At 43.7% G+C, this 20,544-nt stretch overlaps 1 protein-coding gene across 1 annotated transcript in view; it reads left to right on the top strand.

Moving 5' to 3' along the window:
* The window catches only part of LOC307109087 (cytochrome P450 3A12-like), a 52,004-nt gene that overhangs the window by 9,920 nt on the left and 21,540 nt on the right, over nt 1–20,544 (top strand). The window contains exons 4-8 of the mRNA XM_079787636.1: nt 1,725–1,824; nt 11,240–11,353; nt 11,603–11,691; nt 13,242–13,390; nt 18,795–18,922. Coding sequence (XP_079643762.1) covers nt 1,725–1,824; nt 11,240–11,353; nt 11,603–11,691; nt 13,242–13,390; nt 18,795–18,922 — 580 coding nt within the window. The remainder of the gene's footprint in view (nt 1–1,724; nt 1,825–11,239; nt 11,354–11,602; nt 11,692–13,241; nt 13,391–18,794; nt 18,923–20,544) is intronic.

Raw genomic sequence — 20,544 nt, 5'->3', positions numbered from 1 at the left:
ATTAGGCCAGCAGGGGAGGGCAATTGGGGGCGAGATCAGGCCGTCAGGGGAGGGCAGTTGGGGGCAACCCGACTGGCAGGGGAGGGCTGTTGGGGGTGAGATCAGGTCAGCAGGGGAGGGCAGTTAGGGGCGATCAGGCAGGCAGGCAGGCATAGAGGTTAGGGGCAATCAGGCAGGCAGGCAGGTGAGTGGTTAGGAGCCAGCGGTCCCAGATTGCGAGAGGGATGTCCGACTGCCAGTTTAGACCCGATCCCCCAAGGGGACCTGATTGGAGAGGGTGCAGGCTGGGCTGAGGGAACCCCCCCTCTGTGCATGAATTTTGTGCACTGGGTCACTAGTATATATATAAAACCCTAATATGCAAATAGACCAGACGGCTGAACAACTGAACAAACAACTGGTTGCTATGGTGTACGCTGACCATCAGGGGCCATGTACGGAACATGGCAGGCATTGGCCGTGGTGGATAGTGGAGCAGGTGAGCGGGGGCGCCAGACCAAGGCTGGTTGCTGTTATCAGGGCAAGCCTCTGGTGGTTACTGAAAATTCTTTGCTCCCATGTGCCACAGTCCCACCAGGCACTTGCACCTGCTGCCGGCACCAGAGCTGGCCCTGATCGCTTGGCACTATCAGCAAGTGCGAGCGGCAGCTGCCAGCCCCGATTGCCCCTCAGGGCTTCTCCACTTCCTCCTGCTCCTGAGGTGCACCCACTGCCAGTGATGGCCCTGCTTGCACCCACAGCTGGTGCTGGAGCCACCGTTCGCACCTGCTGCCAGTGCCTGGCACTGGTCCCAATTGCTTGGTGCTGTCAGTGGGTGTGAGTGGCAGCTGCAGGCCATGATCGCCCCTGAGGGCTTCTCCACCTCTCCCTGCTCCTGAGTGGCAATTGGGGTAGCAGCAGCCACTTGCACCTGCTGCTGGCGCTGGCCCTAATCACTCCGCGCCATCAGTGGGTGCTAGTGGGGTTGGGTCATCAGTGTGTGGGAGCAGGACTGCCAGCAGAGAGAGGACCAGGGGCTGCAGAAAGGGGGGCCAGGCAGGGGCACGGTGGATGGGCCGAGACTCACCCCTATGCCCACCGCAGCCTCACGGCCCAAAGTTCCTTTAACCTTTTGCACTCGGATGTCGAGTGTGACTCGACACGGTTAGCATCGGTAGCAGCTCTTTTTATACTCTTTGAATGTATCAATAATTTGAAATATAAAAAATCCAAATAAATAAGTTTGTATGAAAAGAAACTTCAGTTTTTTATTCTACTGCCGCGCTTTGTAAAATCTGGGGTATTTAAAAAATTAAATCCCGAGTAGAATAAAGGAATCGAGAAAAAAGCAAGCGAGTGCAAAGGGTTAAAGGTGCATGAATTCATGCACTGGGCCCCTAGTTTTTATATAACTTCCAAAGTATATTTTTAAGTAACTGAGTAGGTGGGCTCTATGTATTTTTTTTCTGTTGTCAGGTAATTTATTTTATTTGCCTTCATCTATTTACTAACTTAACTTCCTTTTTGATAATGAAATATTTTAAATATACAAAAATTTTAAAGAATGATATAAGAAATTCCCATGTACACACCACTTGGATTTAAATGTTCTAATGTTATTTCTAACAATGATCTCTAGGAATGTGGATTATGTAGCATCAGAATGGAAGTCTAGACTTCCAGTTGTGGCACCAGCTGCAGAAACGGGCTTGTTCAATTTAATCAGCTCTTTTTTCCTGACATAGGTTCTATGATGGTCGGCAGCCTGTGTTGGCGATCACCGATCTAGAAGTGATCAAAACAGTCCTAGTGAAAGAATGTTATTCTGTCTTCACAAATCGGCGGGTAGGCATCCATTCTTTTAAAAATTAAATTGTTATTTATTTATAATGTTTAATATTGAAATAATAATAAATTGACAGGAAGTTATAAAAATGCAGGAATATCCCATTTTCACTCTGTTTCCCCCAATAGTAATTTATACTAATAAAAGGGTAATATGCTAATTAGACCAGGTCAACTGGACATCTTCCGGTCGTCCTGCCTTCCTTCCGGACAAAGCCACGGTGGTGGGGGCCAAGGCAGAGGCGGTTAGGGGCGATCAGGCTGGCAGGGGAGAGCAGTTAGGGGCAATCAGGTTACCAGGGGGAGCATTAAGGGGTGATCAGGCCAGCACAGGGGAGCAGTTAGGGGCAATCAGGCCGACAGAGGAGGGCAGTTAGGGGTGATCAGACTGGCAGGGGAGGGCAGTTAGGGGCAATCAGGATGGCAGGGGAGAGCAGTTGGGATGATCAGGGGAGGGCAGTTGGGGTGATCAGGCAGGCAGAGGGGTTAGGGGCAATCAGGCAGGTGAAGCGGTTAGGAGCCAGTCGTCCCAGATTGTGAGAGGGATGTCTGACTGCCGGTTTAGGCCCCATCCCACAGGGATCCGGCAGTCGGACATCCCCCAAGGGGTCCCGGATTGGAGAGGGTGCAGGCCAGGCTGAGGGACCCCCTGTGCATGAATTTTGTGCACTGGGCCTCTAGTCCTATATAATAAAAGTGTAATATGCAAACCAACTGATCAGCAGAATGACTGGTCAGCAGGGGGTGGAGCCGGTGAGCAGGTGGCACCAGGCCAGCCAGGGTGTGTGCCAGCAGGCAGAAGGAGGGGATGGCGGTGGGGGGTGGTGGCAGCAACCAGCAGCGGCAGTGGGGAGATTGGGGGGTGTGGGGCCAGTTGCTCTCCAGCTGGTGCCATCCCCTGATCAGCCTGCCCAGTTGCCTACCACAGAGGGAGTCCACAAGTGGTGGCAGCAGTGGGGCAATAGGGGGCGGGGCCGGCCGCTTGCCGGCCGCGCTGTCCTCTGATTGTTCGGCCTGGTCAGATATCTCCTGAGGGCTCCCAGACTGCAAGAGGGCACAGGCTGGGCTGAGGGACACCCCCTGCGTGCACGAATTTTCGTGCACTGGGCCTCTAGTATCCCATCCTCTCTAATAAAAGAGTAATATGCAAATTAACCATCACTCCGCTACATAAACCACGCCCACCATCCAAGCCACGCCCATCAACCAATCAGGGCGAGTATGCAAATTAACCCCAACTAAGATGGTTACCAGAAGGGAGGCTTGGGTTTCCCTGGCAACAGAAGAAGCCAAGCTTTCCACACACTCTGGTGGGCCCAGGCCTCCACTCAAGGATACAAAGTTTCAATTATAGAAGGTAAACAAATCCAAACAGAAATGGCGGCAGCCAAGGCTTGAGCAGGAGGCTTGGCTCCGCTCCAGGCTACAAAGTTTCAATTGTAGAAGGTAAATAAATTCCAGATACCAGGGCCTCTGCTTGGGTCGCCAGGGGCATGGCTGGCCTGCAAACCACCACAGGCCCCTCGCCCAGGCCTCTCCATGCCCCAAGGGAACCCCACCCTGATCCAGGACACCCTTCAGGGCAAACCAGCTGGTCCCCACCCGTGCACCAGGCCTCTATCCTATCTAATAAAAGAGTAATATACAGATTGACCATCACTCCAACACACAAGATCAAGATAGCTGCCCCTATGTGGTGAAAGATCATGCCCCCATGTGGACACAAGATGGCCACCACAAGATGGCCAGCAGGGGAGGGCAGTTGGGAGGGACCAGGCCTGCAAGGGAAGGCAGTTGAGAGGGACCAGGCCTGCAAGGGAGGGCAGTTGGAGGCAATCAACCCTGCAGAGGAGGGCAGTTAGGGGTGACCAGGCCGGCAGAGGAAGGAAGTTGGGGGCAAACAGGCTGGCAAGGGAGCAGTTAGACATCAATCAGGCTGTCATGGGAGTGGTTAGGGGGTGATCAGGCTGGCAGGCAGAAGCGGTTAGGGGCAATCAGGAAGGCAGGCAGGCAAGCAGTTGGGAGCCAGCAGTCCTGGATTGTCAGAGGGATGTCCGGTGGGATCTGGCCTAAACGGGCAGTTGGACATCCCTTGGGGGGTCCCAGATTGGAGAGGGTGCAAGCTGGGCTGAGGGACACCCCCCCCCCCGCCCCCGTGCACAAATTTCGTGCACTGGGCCTCTAGTATAACTATAGTACAATATCAAAGCAGGAAATTGACATCAGTACTTTATCTATAGAGGTTATTCAGATTTCATAATTTTTATATGCACTCATTTGTGCATTTCTTATAAAATTTATAATTTGTGTAGATTTGTGTAACTACTGCCATAAATGAATATATAGAACTGTTCCATCTCCATAAGGCTCCCTCTTACTATTCTTTTATAGTCATAGTGTGTAGCTTGTCTTTTTGTTATATTCTTTAAAAAAAATCTTTATTGTTGAGATTATTACAGATGTTCCTCTTCTCCCCCCCCCCCCCATAGCTCCTCTCCACCCAGTTCCCACCCCACCCCAGGCCCTCACCACCCTATTGACTGTATTCATAGGTAATGCATACATGCATATAAGATCTTTGTCTAATCTCTTCTCGCACCCCGCACACCCCCTTCCCTCTGAGAACCATCAGTCTGTTCCATTTCCATGCCCCTGATTCTATTCCAGTCACCAGTTTATTCTGTTCATCAGATTTTTTTATTCATTTGATTTTTAGATTCAATTGTTGATAGATATGTATTTGTTGTCACTTTATTGTTCATATATATTTTTAAAACCTTTATTGTTCAGATTATTACAGATGTTCCTCTTCTTTCCCCCTATAGCTCCCCTCCACCCAGTTCCCACCCCACTCCAGGCCTTCCCCACCCCACTAACCTCATCCATAGGTGTAAGCTCTTTGTCCAATCTCTTCCTGCACCCCCCACAATCCCTTCCCCCTGAGAATTGTCAGTCTGCTCCCTTTCCATTCCCCTGATTCTATTACATTCACCAGTCTGTTCTGTTCATCAGATTTTTTTATTCATTTGATTTTTAGGTTCACTTGTTGATAGATATGTATTTTTTGTCACTTTGTTGTTCATAATTTTTTATCTTTACCTTTTTGTTCTTCTTCCTCTTCTTAGAGAATACCCTTCAGCATTTCATGTAATACTGGTTTGGTGGTGATGAACTCCTTTTGCTTTTTCTTATCTGTGAAGCTCTTTATCTAACCTTTGATTGTAAATGATAGCTTTGCTGGGTAATCTTGGTTGTAGGTTCTTGCTATTCATCACTTTTTTTTTTTTTTTTTTGCTATTCATCACTTTGAATATTTCTTGCCACTCCCTTCTGGCCTGCATAGTTTCTGTTGAGAAATCAGCTGACAATCGTATGGGTACTCCCTTGTAGATAACTAACTGTTTTTCTCTTGCTGCTTTTAAGATTCTCTCTTTGTCTTTTGCCCTTGGCATTTTAATTATGATGTGTCTTTGTGTGGTCCTCTTTGGATTTTTCTTGTTTGGGGTTCTCTGCGCTTCCTGAACTTGTAAGTCTATTTCTTTCACCAGGTAGGGGAAGTTTTCGGTCATTATTTCTTCAAATAGGTTTTCAATATCTTGCTCTCTCTCTTCTTCTGGCACCCCCATAATTCTGATGTTGGTACACTTGGGGTTGTCCCAGAGGCTCCTTACACTATCTTCATATTTTTGGATTCTTTTTTTCTTTTTGCTTTTCTGATTGGGTGTTTTTTGCTTCTTTGTATTTCAAATCTTTGACTTGATTCTTGGGATCCTCTAGTCTGCTGTTGAATCTCTGTATATTATTCTCTATTTTAGTCAGTGTATGCTTAATTTCTGATTGGTCCGTTTTCATATCCTTGAGGGTCTCACTAAGTTTCTTGGAGGTTTCTAGGGGATTCTTGAGTAATCTTATAACCATGGTTTTGAACTCTATATTCAGTATTTTGCTTTTATCCATTTCTTTCATTTGTGACTTGTTTCTTTGTCTCTGCATTTTGGCTGCTCCCCTGTGTTTGTTTCTATGTACTGGGTAGCTGCTAAATCTCCTTGAGTTGATAGAGTGGCCTTGTGTGATAGGTGTCCTATAGGGCCCAGTGGCTCAGCCTCGCCAATCACCTGAGGTAGATACTCTTGGTGTTCCCCTTTGTGGGCTGTGTGCACAATTTTTTTGTAGTTGAGCCTTTATTGCTGTTGGTATCACTGGGAGGAATTGACCTCCAGGCCAATTGGCTGTGGGGACCAGCTGCAACTATAGTGGGAGAGCTGCTGTGCAGAGACACCCTTATGGGGCAGGACTTGCTTCAGTGGGGTTTTGATGCTCACTGAATCTGCCCCTTGAGTGTGTCAATTATGGATGTGAAGAGTTGTAATCTGGTATTGTCTGACACTGCCCACTGGGTACACTGATTCTTGGGTCTCCAGTGAGGTGCAAAGTCAGCCACTGCCTGGGCCATCCAGCAGGAGCTACAGACAGAGCTGCAGATCCCTCCTCTTTGTATCGGGTTTGGAAGTGCCCAGATGAGGCCCAGCTGTGAAGCAAGGCAAGCTGGTGCTGGTGCCAGGTCTTGGGCCTTTTATTGAAAGGTTTGGGGTTCCCTGACCCAGCTGCAGTTTGTTTGACAAATTTTTACCCTGAGAAAGGACAGATCATTCATATGCAAAAGCCCCTGTGCACAGCTTGGGTGGGATTATAAAACTGGATGGGGTGGGGTCTCAGGGAATCACCAGGGTGGAGCAAACAGAAATGGCTGCCAGTAAGCCCTGCACAGGGGAGGTTCCTGCACAGGAACAACAACCTCTGCGAGCACCTTCGTCTGGAAGAAAGCCTCCCCTGAGTTCCTGCCCCAATGCCAGAGGGAATGAGTTTGAGTTAGTTCCTGCACAGATCATTTAAGAGGAACTGCCTGAGACTCCAGCAGCCTCCATCCCTCTCATCCTCAATTCCTGCTGGGTTTTACAGCCAGAAATTATGAGGATTCTCTTCCCAGTATTGGAACCCTGGGCTGGGGGACCTGATGTAGTTCTGGGACCCCCTACTCCTTATGGGGATCTCCACAGCCAAGATATCTCTCTTGGTAGGACAAGTATTTTTGATACTTTGTTAAGGCCATTTGTGATCTTTCTTTGGGGTCTGCTACTAGAAGTTTATTGGGTTCCTTTGGTGGAATCATGTTTCTCTGATTCTTTGTGGTTACTGTAGTTTTGCAATGGTGTCTGTGCATTTGAAGAAGCAGTTACTTCTGGCAGACTTTATAAAGTAACTTTAATAAGGAAAGACCTTTACTTATGTGTTGGGGCACACTGGAGTGACCCTTGGTCTAGTGGTGCAGGTGTGTAGTGGCTCCAGGTCTGATGGGCAACATTGGCCAGATAGCAGGGGTTCACAACATAACCAACTATATGATCCTTGACAGCAAGAGCTGTGTTTGTTCCATTGTGGCTGCAAGGGCGGTGGGGTTTTCAACAGCATCAAGAGGTCCAGTGGTGAGGGACTGGGGCAGGCAGCAGTGGCAGCCAAATTTAGTGGTATGCAAATTCTTGGGGCTAATTGCAGGCACACAAGTACAATGGTGAGATACGGTTCCAGTGGCAGGGGTTGGGGCCAGCTGTGGGCACACAAATAGATTAGAGTGCCTGGGCTGTCAATGTATACTCATGTAGTTATAGCAGCTACCTACGAAGACATGCAGGGCAGTGGGAGCTGGTGATGGAGTTGAGGCTAAAAGTGTGCAGGTGTGTGGCTGCAGGGATTAGCTGTGGGCATATGTGACAGTGTAGTCCACTAATAGTCAGAGCTGGCTCTAGGCACCTGAGAATCTGCAGGGGACTGGGCTAGTGTTATACACATCCCCAGCCACAGAGGCCAGGGCTGTCTGCTGGCACAGATCCTACTCAGTGTTGGCACGAGTTGGGGCAGCACTAGTGGGGGTGGAGTGTGGTTGGGCAGGACTCAGGCTCCTGGAATTTGTGAGTGTGAAAACCTGTGGGGCTGTCAACAGTAACATTTTCAGGGGTTTCACAGCATCTGTGCCCAGTTGGTTTCCTCAGCCTCAAAGGCTACGGGGGTCTTCTGCAGAGTTGGACACAAAAAATCATGGTCACTCATGCCACATGGCCAATATTGGTAGTTCTTATTCTTCTTTGTTCTTAACTATCTCTAGACTTATCATCTATTCCAAATCAGGTAATTTGTACAATGCCCTGAAAGGCTGGGGAAAATTATCAATCACCCTATTTCTCTTTTCTCAGCAAGGGGAAGTCTCCCAGGCTGGGAACTTCCCTCCTGGCACTGAGCAGCCCTGGCCTGGGGGATGAGATGATGCAGACAAAATAAGACTATTTTACAGTTATTCTCAGGGATTTTTTGCTCTACTCTGTTGCTGATTTTCTTGAGTGAATTCCTGAGCTCTCTTAGACCTATTTTTGTCTGTGGATAGTTGTCTAATTGTTGTTTTTTTGAGGGGGTGGAGGGAGTGGAGGCAGGAGTCTCCTACTCCAACAGGTGATGTTACTCCAGGCTTATCTCATTGATGTGATGCTACCTGTAGGTTTTGTAGATGCACTTTATCAAGTTGAGGAAGTTTCCCTTCTTTTCTAGTTGGTGAGTTTTTTGTTTTAAATATCATGAATGTGTATTGGAGATATACATTTTAGAACAAAACGTATATCTTCTATCACTGGTGAGAAAATGTAAGGGAAAGGGATTTCCATGTTTAAGAATAGCGAATAGATTTCTTATCCTTTAAGTATTAACTACTGTTTTATTTAAAAGCTACCATATTAAACATCCCCTTTTCAAGTTTCTCATGCTGTAGATATAAGTAAAGATAGAACTGGTCTGAGGCAGCAAACAGTTTGCTAAAGCTATCTTTCTATCTGTCAAGAATTCCTTTCTATCCTGCACAGCTCTGGAGGATGTACTAGGTCTTATTCCTATCTATTCTCCTGGAGGAGCAGTTTCCTCAACATATGGGTCATTTGCCTTGAGAAAGAGATTGGAATATAAAGGCTGGAAACCACATCAGGTGGCTGGATGTCTCCTGCACCTTCATGAGATGCTAGGCATTGGGGATAAGTATTTATTGAGTATCTAGCATAGGGCCTGCTACTAAGTAGACAGTCACTAAATATTTGTTGAATAATTAATGACTGTTTAACAACTGTTGAGAACTCCAAAACTTACACGGGGCAAAATGTCCTTTGCTTTCCCCACCCCCATTTTATTTATTTATTTAAATTTAATAAATCTTTATTGTTCCTCTTTTTTCCCCCATAGCTCCCTTCCACCCGGTTTCCACCCCACCCTCTGCCCTTACCTCCCCCGCACTGTCCTCATCCATAGTTGTACGATTTTTGTTCAGTCTCTTCACGCAACCCCACACTCCTTTCCCCCTGAGAATTGTCAGTCCACTCCCTTTCTATGCCCCTGATTCTATTATATTCACCAGCTTATTCTGTTCATCAGATTTTTTATTCACTTGTTGATAGACATGTATTTGTTGTTCATAATTTTTATCTTTACCTTTTTCTTCTTCTTCCTCTTCTTAAAGAATACATTTCAGCATTTCATATAATACTGGTTTGGTGGTGATGAACTCCTGTAGCTTTTTCTTGTCTGTGAAGCTCTTTATCTGACCTTCAATTCTGAATGATAGCTTTGCTGGGTAGAGTAATCTTGGTTGTAGGTTCTTGCTATTCATCACTTTGAATATTTCTTGCTACTCCCTTCTGGCTTGCATAGTTTCTGTTGAGAAATCAGCTGGAAATCGTATGGGTGCTCCCTTGTAGGTAATTAACTGTTTTTCTCTTGCTGCTTTTAATATTCCCTCTTTGTCTTTTGCCCTTGGCATTTTAATTATGATGTGTCTTTGTGTGGTCCTCTTTGGATTCCTTTTGTTTGGGGTTCTGTGTGCTTCCTGGACTTGTAAGTCTATTTCTTTCACCAGGTGGGGGAAGTTTTCGGTCATTATTTCTTCAAATAGGTTTTCAGTATCTTGCTCTCTCTCTTCTTCTGGCACCCCCATAATTCTGATGTTGGTACACTTGGGGTTGTCCCAGAGGCTCCTTACACTATATTCAAATTTTTGGATTCTTTTTTCTTTTTGCTTTTCCAATTGAGTGTTTTTTGCTTCTTTGTATTTCAAATCTTTGACTTGATTCTTGCGGTCCTCTAGTCTGCTGTTAGGTCTCTGTATAATATTTTTTATTTCAGTCAGTGTATGTTTAATTTCTAGTTGGTCCTTTTTCATATCCTCGAGGGTCTCGCTAAATTTATCGGCCTTTTCTAGGAAATTCTTGAAAAACCTTATAACCGTGGTTTTGAACTTTATATCTAGTCATTTGCTTTCCTCCATTTCTTTCATTTGTGATCTGTTTCTTTGTCTCCACATTTTCACTGCTTCCCTGAGTTGGTAGAGTGGCTTTGTGTGCTAGGTGTCCTATAGGGCCCAGTGGCTCAGCCTCCTCCAGTTACCTGAGGTGGACACTTTTGGTGCACCCCTTTGTGGACTGTGTGCACAGCCTTGTTGTAGTTAAGTCTTGATTGTTGGTATCACTGGGAGGAATTGACCTCCAGGCCAATTGGCTGTGAGGATCAGGTATGTATATGCTGGGAGAACTTCTGTGCTGGAGACACCCTTATGGGAGAAGACTTGCAAAAGCCTCTGTGCTCAGCTTGGATGGGGCCGAGTTTCAGGGTGGAGCAGACAGAGTTGGCTTCCCATCAGCCCTGCCCTATGAGGACCCTGGGTCTCAGTGTCCTTCAGTAATTGCTGCAAGCCCCTCTGAGAGAAAGCCGCCCTCAAGTTTCGCCCGCTGCCAGACAGTCCAGTCTCTCCCCGAATGAGTCTGGTTTCCCAGAAACTCGCCTGGAACTGGAGTTCAGCACAGTCTGGAGCTTCCGTCTCCCTCCCGCTTTAGAAAGCCAGCCGCGCACTCAGCCGCCCATGCACTCAGCAGTCAGTCCTCTCTGTGGGTGCGCACTTCCGGACCTCTGCCTTCCGCAGCTCCCCTGAGTCTCAGTGTGCTTTCTCTTTTCCTGACAGTCCATATTCCCCCTGAATGAGTTTGGGTTCCCAGAGTCTTGCCTGGGACTGGAGTTCAGCACCATCAGGAGCTTCCATTTCCCTCCCGCTTTAGAAAGCCAGCCGCGCACTCAGCCAACCCGTGCACACAGCTGCCCGTCCTCTCTGCGTGTATCCGTACCTCAGCCTTTTGCAGCTCCTCTGAGTCTCAATGTGCTTTCCTCTTTCCTTCTAGTTGTAGAATTTCCACTCAGCCAGCTTTCCTATGGTTCTGGATGGTGTTCGTTTTGTCTTTTAGTTGTAGTTTTGATATTGTTGTGTGAGGCAGCAGTTTAGGTGTTTACCTATGCTGCCATCTTTAATTTCATTTCTGCCCTTTGCTTTTAACTCTAGTCCATTGGTCCATTGGGATTTATGAAAAGTGCCATCTCTATAGCTGAGGATGAAACTTGGAAGAGAATTCGAACATTGCTGTCTCCAACCTTCACCAGTGGAAAGCTCAAGGAGGTAAGAGTATAAGAGGATACTTAATTTGAAACTTAAATAATACATCTGGGGACAGGTAGAAAGTAAGATAGTTTCTTTCCAAGGGTAGCCTGCTGAATTTGAGCTTCCTAATAATGGTCTTTTATCTTTATGTCCTAGAAGTGACATTATAAGAATCATTATAAGATATCACTTACTACTCCATGCTTGAGAAAGCTAGGTCTTGAGTCTTCATATCTAACTTTGGATGGTGTTGTATTTTGTGTCTAGATGTTCCCCATCATTGGCCAGTATGGAGATGTGTTGGTGAGCAACCTGAGGAAGGAAGCAGAGAAAGGCAAGCCCATCACCTTGAAAGAGTAAGTAGGAGGCCAGCTGCTGGGATTCTGAGCTCTGCTCCAAGACCCCCCAGCCGCCTGCCAGAGCCGAATTCCCACTGAATTACTATAATGACCAGACAGAAGTGGGTGTGTGGTGTTAGAACTCCAATGGGCTACCCAAGAGGATGTGGCTCACCCAAAAAGGCAGGGCAGCCAGGAGAGAAAGATCTTCTCCTGTGCACATGAACCAGGATTAATCTGTCTGCTTAGTTGTCACCTTGGATATTCTTGAAGACAAAAATACATAGTTTAGAGAGTAGAAACATGATTGTACCAAAGTTTTCAGTGTAGAGAGTATGAAACAGTAGCATGGGAAGGCACTGGTACATATTGGTGGGCAGTGGGTGAGGCTGGGAAGTTACAGTGTGGAACTTGGAACAATTTAAACATCATGTTCTTGGTGAGTATACCAGCAAAATATGAAATATTAAACCTTACCACCACTTCTCCTGTCTTTAGTCTCAAAATAAAGAAAGTCCTGTATAGACTATGGATAGGGCAAGCATGTCATTTATTGTCTAAAGTAAGATACTTTTAACTATGTAGGAACAACGGAGGTAAAGTGGGACTGATCTGGGAAAACTGGAGACACTTACCTATGGGATTCCCCCAAATCGATTCTGGAATGATTTTTTAATTGTTATTTCTTAAACTAGGAGCATTCTTATTTCTTACATTTTACAGAAATGAGTCTGCCTTCAAGGCAACTTGAGATCACTGGACTTGAGGAGAGTGGGTCTTTCAGGAGCTTTAGCAGGAGTGCAGAGAAGGAGCGATGGCATTCCTGGCAACTCAGACCAGGATGCTGCTGTTCTGTAATGTGCTGAAGCAGAATCAGCTCTAAGTATAGACACTGTGGTGAGGCAAGACCCAGGTCAATGTCACTTTTCTTGACTCCACTAGAAGGAGTCATTACCTACCCTTTGTCCTGCTCAAGCACAGTATGGCTACTATTGTCCAGACTCAAAACACACTACTGTAATTTGTCTGATTTTGAGTCTCCATCCCTCTGACTGATCTCCTATTGCTCACAGGTGGGTCTAACTTGCCTTGGTGTCCCCATAACCCACCACAGGGCCAGTTGCATGACTGGCATCTGATAAACACCTCATGATATTTTTTAAAATATATTTTATTGATTTTTTACAGAGAGGAAAGGAGAGGGACAGAGAGCTAGAAACATCGACGAGAGAGAAACATCGACCAGCTGCCTCTTGCACACCCCCTACTGGGGATGTGCCCGCAACCAATGTACATGCCCTTGACCGGAATCGAACCTGGGACCCCTCAGTCCGCAGGCCGACGCTCTATCCACTGAGCCAAACCGGTTTTGGCAACACCTCATGATTGACTGTGACAGGAGCATAGATTCTTTACATGATCCAGCAGATGGTTTTCACAGTTGTGTGGCTCTTTATCTGTCTTTGTCTGGGTATATGAATTTACATGTCCTTCCTATTGTATGTGTTGGATAAGGGTAGTAAGGAGGTGCTGATTTTAATTTTCTATGTCTTTATTTCTCTACTCAGCATCTTTGGGGCCTACAGCATGGATGTGATTACTGGCACATCATTTGGAGTAAACATCGATTCCCTCAACAACCCACAAGATCCCTTTGTGGAAAATATCAAGAAGCTCTTAAAATTTAATTTCTTTGATCCATTCATTCTCTGCATAAGTACGTGGAGTACTATTTTTCTTTCTCCTTCATTTCCTAACTCCTTTCCCCACCCCCCCCTCTCTCTCTGTCTCTGTCTCTCTCTCTCTTTCTCTCTCTCTCTCTCTCTCCCCCTCTCTCCCACCCTCTCTTCTCTGTCTTTTTTATAAAAGCTCATTTGAGATATAATTCACATACTATAAAATTCATCCTTTTAAAATATCAATTCCATCATTTTTACAAACTAGTGCCTGTTGACAGGTAAATGGTTAAACTATGTGGCATAGATAGATAGAATGGATACTATTCAGCCATAAAAAGGAAGGAAATCCTACCTTTTGCAACAACATCAATGGACCTTGGGGACATTATGCTAAGTGAAATAAGTCAGAGAAAGACAAATACTGTATCATCTTACTTATATATGGAATCTAAAAAAATACCCATACTCATAGAAAAATAAGAAATGACTTGTGGTTATCAGAGGCAGAATTTGAGGATGGGGGAATTAGATGAAGGTGCTCAAAAGGTATAAAATTTCAGTTATAAGATAAACAAGAGTGTAGATTCTTAAAGTTCTCATTACATGAATAGAAAAAAATTTTAAACTATGTGAGGTGATTTATGTTAACTAAACTTAATATGGTAATTATTTTGTAATATGTATATGTCATTCAGAGATATATACAGCCATCATTATATTAATCATTAGAACATTTTTGTCAACTTAGATATATGGTACTTTAAAATTTTTTTAGCCTTTATTTTGTGTGTGTGTGTGTGTATATACATATACATATACATATACATATACATATACATATACATATACATATACATATGTTATTTTTTTTATATTTTATTGATTTTTTACAGAGAGGAAGAGAGAGGGATAGAGAGTTAGAAACATCGATGAGAGAGAAACATCGATCAGCTGCCTCTTGCACACCCCCTACTGGGGATGTGCCCGCAACCAAGGTACATGCCCTTGACCGGAATCGAACCTGGGACCCCTGAGTCCGCAGGCTGACGCTCCATCCACTGAGCCAAACCAGCTTCGGCATATATGTTATTGTTGATAGTATTATATATATCTCCCATTCCACCCACCCTTTGTCCCCCTCCTCCCGGCCCCTACCCCGCCCCCCATACTTTTTTAAATCTCCACTGGAGCACATGCTTAAAATGAGGGAGAGAGGGGGAGAGAGAGAGAGAGATTGAGAGAGAGAGAACAATTATGTGAGGAAACATCCACCGGTTGCCTTCTGTATGTGCCCACCCCCAGGATTGAACTTGCAACCCAGGCATGTGCCCTGACTGGGAATTGAACCAGCAACCTTTTTCATGTATAGGACCCCACTCCACTAATTCTGGCTGATCTATGGTATTTTTGACTTTAAAATCCCCTTAGCCAAAAGCAACCTCTAAATCTATTTCTGTCTCTATAGATTTGCCTATGCTGGACACTTCATATAAATAGAATCACATATGTGGGCTTTTGTGGATGGCTTTTTAAAATTTAGTTTTTAAGGTATATCCATGTTGTAGCATATATCAGTACTTTTTATTTTATTATGGCTCAATAATATTCCATTTTATGGACCATGTAATTATGTTTATTCATTCATCAGTTGATGGACATTTGGATTGTTTCTACCTTTTGGCTCTTGTGAATAATGCTACTATTAACATTTCTGTACAAGTTTTTTTGTGTTTTTTTTTTTGTGTGTGTGTGTGTGTGTGTGATTACCTGTTTTAATTTTTTGGTGTTTCTTTTAGTTTTACTTCTACACAGGGGTGGAATTGCTAAACCCTATATTAACCCCTGTTTACATTATCAATGAACTGCTAAGCTTTATTCTACAGTAGTGACACCATTTTACATTCCCATCAGTAATGTATGAAGGTTCCAATTTCTCCACATCCTCACCAACACTTGGTTGACATTTTTCTATCTTTTGTATTATAGCCATTGTAGTGGATATGAAGTGGTATCTCATTGTGGTTTTTATTTGCATTTCTCTAATGACTAATGATGTTGAGCAACTTTTGATATATTTGTTGCATCTTTGTATCTTTTTTAAAAATTGATTTCAGAGAAAAGGGAGAGATAGAAACATCAACGATGAGAGAGAATCATTGATCGGTTGCCTCCTGAGTGCCCCCTACTGAGGATCGAACCTGCAACGTGGGCATGTGCCCTTGACTGAAATCGAACCCAGGACCCTTCAGTCTGCAGATCAACACTCTATCCACTGAGCCAAACCAACTAGGGTGGTATCTTCTTTAGATAAATTTCTATTCAAATCCTTTGACCATTTACATTTGGGATGTTTTTCTTGTTGAGTTGTAAGAATTCTTTATATATTCTAGGTAAAAATTCCTTATCAGATATATGAATTGAGAATTTTTCTCCCATTCTGTAGGGGTCTTTTCTTTTTCTTGATAGAGTCCTTTGAAGCATAAAATTTTTATTTTGATGAACTATAATTTATGTCTTTTATATTTTATTGTCTGTGTTTTTGGTGTCATGTCTAAGATCCATTGCCAAATATGTCATAAATAGTTACCCCTTAATTTTCTTCTAAGAGTATAAAGTTTTAATTTTTATGTTTTAACTTTTATTCTTTGATCCATTTTTATTTTGTTTTAATATATGGTATAATGTCTGAGTCCTACTTCATTCTTTTGCATATGGCTACTCAGTTGTCCCAGAACTATTTTAAAAAGCCTGTTTTTCTCAAATTAATGAACTTAGAACAAAATTCAGCTTGCCTTAACCTGAATAGACATTTTTTCCAGGCTTTCACTATTAAGTATGGTGTTAGCTATGGATTTTTCATAGACATCCTTTAACAAGGGAGGAAATTCCCCTCTATTCTTAAGGTATTGAGTGTTTCTATCACAAAAAAGGTGTTGCATTTTGTCAAATGCTTTTGTTGCATCTATTGAGATGATCATATGATTTGTGTTTTTTATTCTATTGGTATAGTTGTATTACACAACCTTACATTTTTGGGCTAACCCCAGAATTTGTGGTATATAATTCCTTTTATGTATTTCTGAATTGAGTTTGGCTAGTATTTTGTTAAGGATTAGTGCATCCATGTTCATAAGATATATTGGTCTGTAGCTTTCTTTCCCTGTGATATCTTTGTCTGGTTTTAGTATCTGGGTAATGCTGGCCTATGCCATAAGTTTGGAAGTGTTCCCTCCTTTTCTAGTTTGTGAAAAGTTGGTGTTCTTTAAATATTTGGTAGTATTCATCACTGAAGTCATCTGGACCTGGGCTTTTCTTTGTTGGTAGTTTCTTTAAAAAATATTTGTATTGATTTCAGAGAGAAAGGGAGAGGGAGAGCGAATCAGAAACATCAATAATGAGAGAGAATCATTGATCGGCTGCCTCCTCTACATCCCCCACTGGGGATTGAGACTGAAACTCAGGCATGTGCCTTGACCAGGGATTGAACCGTGACCTCTTGGTTCAATGCTGTCTGGGCATGTGGGTAGTTTCTTGATTACTAATTTGATCTCTTTTTTGCTATAGGTTTATTCAGATTGTCTATTTATTTTTGAGTCAGTTTCTATAGTTGTGTCTTTCTAGAAAATTGTCCATTTCATCTAAGTTATCTAGTTTGTTGGCATACAGTTGTTCATACCACTACTTTAAAGTTTTTTATTAATGTCAGTAGTAATCTCCCATTTTTCATTTCTGATGCTAGTAGTTTGAATCTTCTTTTGTCTTGGTTAATTTATTTAAATGTCCTAAAATTATTGTCTTTTGATTTCATCGATCTCTATTGTTTTTATTTATTATTTTATTAATTTCTTCCCTCATATGTAGTATATGCTTCCTCCTTTTTGCTTTTGATTTTGTTTGCTCTTTCTTCTCAGTGTGTTAAGGGGGAAAGTTTGGTTATTGATTTGAGATCTTTGTTCTTTTTAAATGTAGACATTTATAGTCATAAATTTCTTTCTGAGTGCTGCTTTTGCTACATCCATAAATTTTGATATGCTTTCTCTTCATTTTTATTTATCTCAAAGTATTTCCTAATTGCCCTTTTGATTTCTTGTAGGACCCATGGATTATTTAGGAGAGTATTTTTTAATTTCCACATAGTAGTGAGTTTCCCAATTTTCTTTGTTATTGATTTCTAATTTCATTCATTATGGTTGAAAGACATACTTTGTATTATTTCTATCCGGTGTACGAATTCTTTTACAATATATATTTTGGTATATATTAATATTATTATACAATGCACAGTTCTAAGTATTACATATGTCTCCTTTTTCCCCTGATTGACCCTGCCCCTGCCACTCCCACCCCCGAGGGCAAGCCCCCATCGCCCCAGTGTCTGTGTCCATTGATTTTGCTAACATGCATGCATACAAGTCCTTTGGTTGGTCTCTAACCACCCCCTCCCCTGCCATTTGTCTCTGGATTTAATTTTGTTCATCAGTTTATGTTGATCATTATATCTCACATATGAGTGAGATCATGTGATATTTATCTTTCTCCGACTGGCTTATTTCGCTTAGCATAATGCTGTCCAGTTTCATCCAGGTTGTTGCAAATGGTAAAAGTTCCTTCTTTTTTATAGCGGCGTAGTATTCCATTGTGTAGACGTACCACAGTTTTTTAATCCACTCATCTGCTGATGGGCACTTAGGCTGTTTCCAAATCTTAGCTATGGTAAATTGTGCTGCTATGAACATAGGGGTGCATATATCCTTTCTGATTGGTGTTTCTGGTTTCTTGGGACATATTCCTAGAAGTGGGATTACTGGGTCAAATGGGAGTTCCATTTTTAATTTTTTGAGGAAACTCCATACTGTTTTCCACAGTGGCTGCACCAGTGTGCATTCCCGCCAGCAGTGCACAATGGTTCCTTTTTCTTCAACAATGCACAGTTCTTATAAAATTTTCAGAATTATTTTAAAAGACAAAGAAAAAATAAGACTCACCTATGATTAAACTCTCACATGCAATCATTGTTTACATTTTAGTGTCTAGTGTTCCACTGTGTCCATGCACGTGCATCTGACTACTATTTCTTTTTTTTTTTTTTTTTGACTACTATTTCTTGAACAGTGCGATTAATTAAAGTATCAGACGCTGCTCTGGTTTATTCAAAGACAGTCTACTTAATAGATAAAGGCAAAGCTGTTCAGGGATGTAATCCTGTCTCTTTAGTCACCCAAAAGATGGGGAGGGGCCACTGATCTCACTGCTGTAGTGATGGCCCCTATGTGTGGCCTTGCCCTTGCTCAGCCAGGGGCTTGGAAGTCTGAGCAAAGGGCATAGAGGGACTGGCTCCTGGCCGAGAAGCCTGGTGTCTTTTACTCTTCTCATTGGTAGAGAAAATTATAATTGCTCCCGGTACGTTTTGTATTTTCATTGTGCTTTCTTTTTTTCTTACAGCACTCTTTCCATTCCTTGGCCCAGTTTTTGAAGCATTTAATATTACTCTGTTTCCAAGAAGTGTGACTGATTTTTTCAAAAAATCTGTAAAAAGAATGAAAGAAAATCGCCTCCAAGATAAACAAAAGGTAAAATCTGGTGGTGGTTACATGAGTGTGTTCACGCTTTTGATAATTTATTGAGCTGGATACATATGATTTGTGCACTTTTCTTTTTTTTTTTTTAGACAGATAAAGGACTGTAGGTTTACAGGAGGAAAGTTCTAACATTTTATGGGGAATGAAGAAGGTGGAGGTTAGGAAAGAAAAGATGAGTCAGAGAGACACTGTCTGAAATGTAATATAGTAATGGGCACAAAGGTCAGTATATCACTGCATAAATATTATAGAGATGAAAAGTTTTCCACTTCCTTTCAATAAATTGTCAAAGTATAAAAAATTACTGTTTGAAAATTATTTTCCAGGTATCATACTTCCCCAGGTTTTAAATTGGCAAACACTCATCAATTCCAAGCCTCTTATTTTACATATCCTGCAGTGGAAGTTCCCATCAGGCCCCTGGTGGAGTGTGCTCTCTGTTAAACTGGAGCCTGCTCAGAGACTGGAGAGGGCAGTAGTCTTCTCCGGGCATTGAGGTTGCAAGCTGGCTAACCCAGCTTTGCCTCCATGGGCCTGGAGGCCAGCACAAGAATATCTGCAGGCCATGGGGATAGGGCTGGGCACCCCAGAATCACACTGAACCTTGTGGAGAGTTCTGGGACGGTGGAGTATTTGAAGCTGCTCCCAAGAAAGCATCTGATGAACTCTGCAAATGTCAGGGGATTCAGTTATGTGGCCTTTCATTAAGGATTAAGGCTGGAGAAAAAAGTATTGAAGTCAGGGACTTTTTTTCTGAGCAAACTGTATGACAAGAGGAGAACAGGCAACTCTTTGGCCAGGAAGCTGTGTTCAAAAGTGAGAGAAGCCAAAGAGCAGAGAAAATGAGGGCCAAAAAGCCGTTGGACAAGATGGCTGAATTTCTCTCAGGGAAACATCCTGTTCTCTAAGATTTGTAGCTGGATGAGTTCACTGATAACTCAGGCAACACTAGTGAGACTTCTGGGGCCATATTATACAGCATAGTGAATGTAGCCAATAATCTATACTAATAAAAGGGTAATATGCTAATTAGACTGGGAGACCTTCTGGGCAAAACCATGGTGGCGGGGCCAAGGCAGAGGCGGTTAGGGGCGATCAGGTTGGCAGTGGGGGGAGGGCAGTTGGGGGTGAGCAGGTCAGCAGGGGGTACAGTTGGGGGTGAGCAGGTCAGCAGGGGGGGACAGTTGGTGGTGAGCAGGTCAGCAGGGGGGACAGTTGGTGGTGAGCAGGTCAGCAGGGGGGACAGTTGGGGGCGATCAGGCAGGCAGGCAGGAGTGGTTAGGAGCCAGAGGTGCTGTATTGTGAGAGGGATGTCCAACTGCTGGTTTAGGCTCGATCCCACAATCAGACATCCCCAGAGGGGTCCCAGATTGGAGAAGGTGCAGGCTGGGCTGAGGGACACCCCCCCCATGCATGAATTTCATGCACCGGGTCACTGGTCTATATATATAAAAGCCTAAGTGACTGAACGATCGAATGACCGGTTGCTCTGATGCACACTGACCACCAGGGGGCAGACGCTCAACACAGGAGCTGCCCCCTGGTGGTCAGTGCACTCCCACAGCGGGAGCACTGATCAGCTGACCTACCTGTCCCGGTGGCCCACCAGCCCG

This window comes from Cnephaeus nilssonii, assembly GCF_951640355.1.
Source record: "Cnephaeus nilssonii genome assembly, chromosome: 2".
NCBI classification, from domain to species: Eukaryota; Metazoa; Chordata; class Mammalia; order Chiroptera; family Vespertilionidae; genus Cnephaeus; species Cnephaeus nilssonii.
This window is presented reverse-complemented; position numbering and strand designations above follow the sequence as displayed.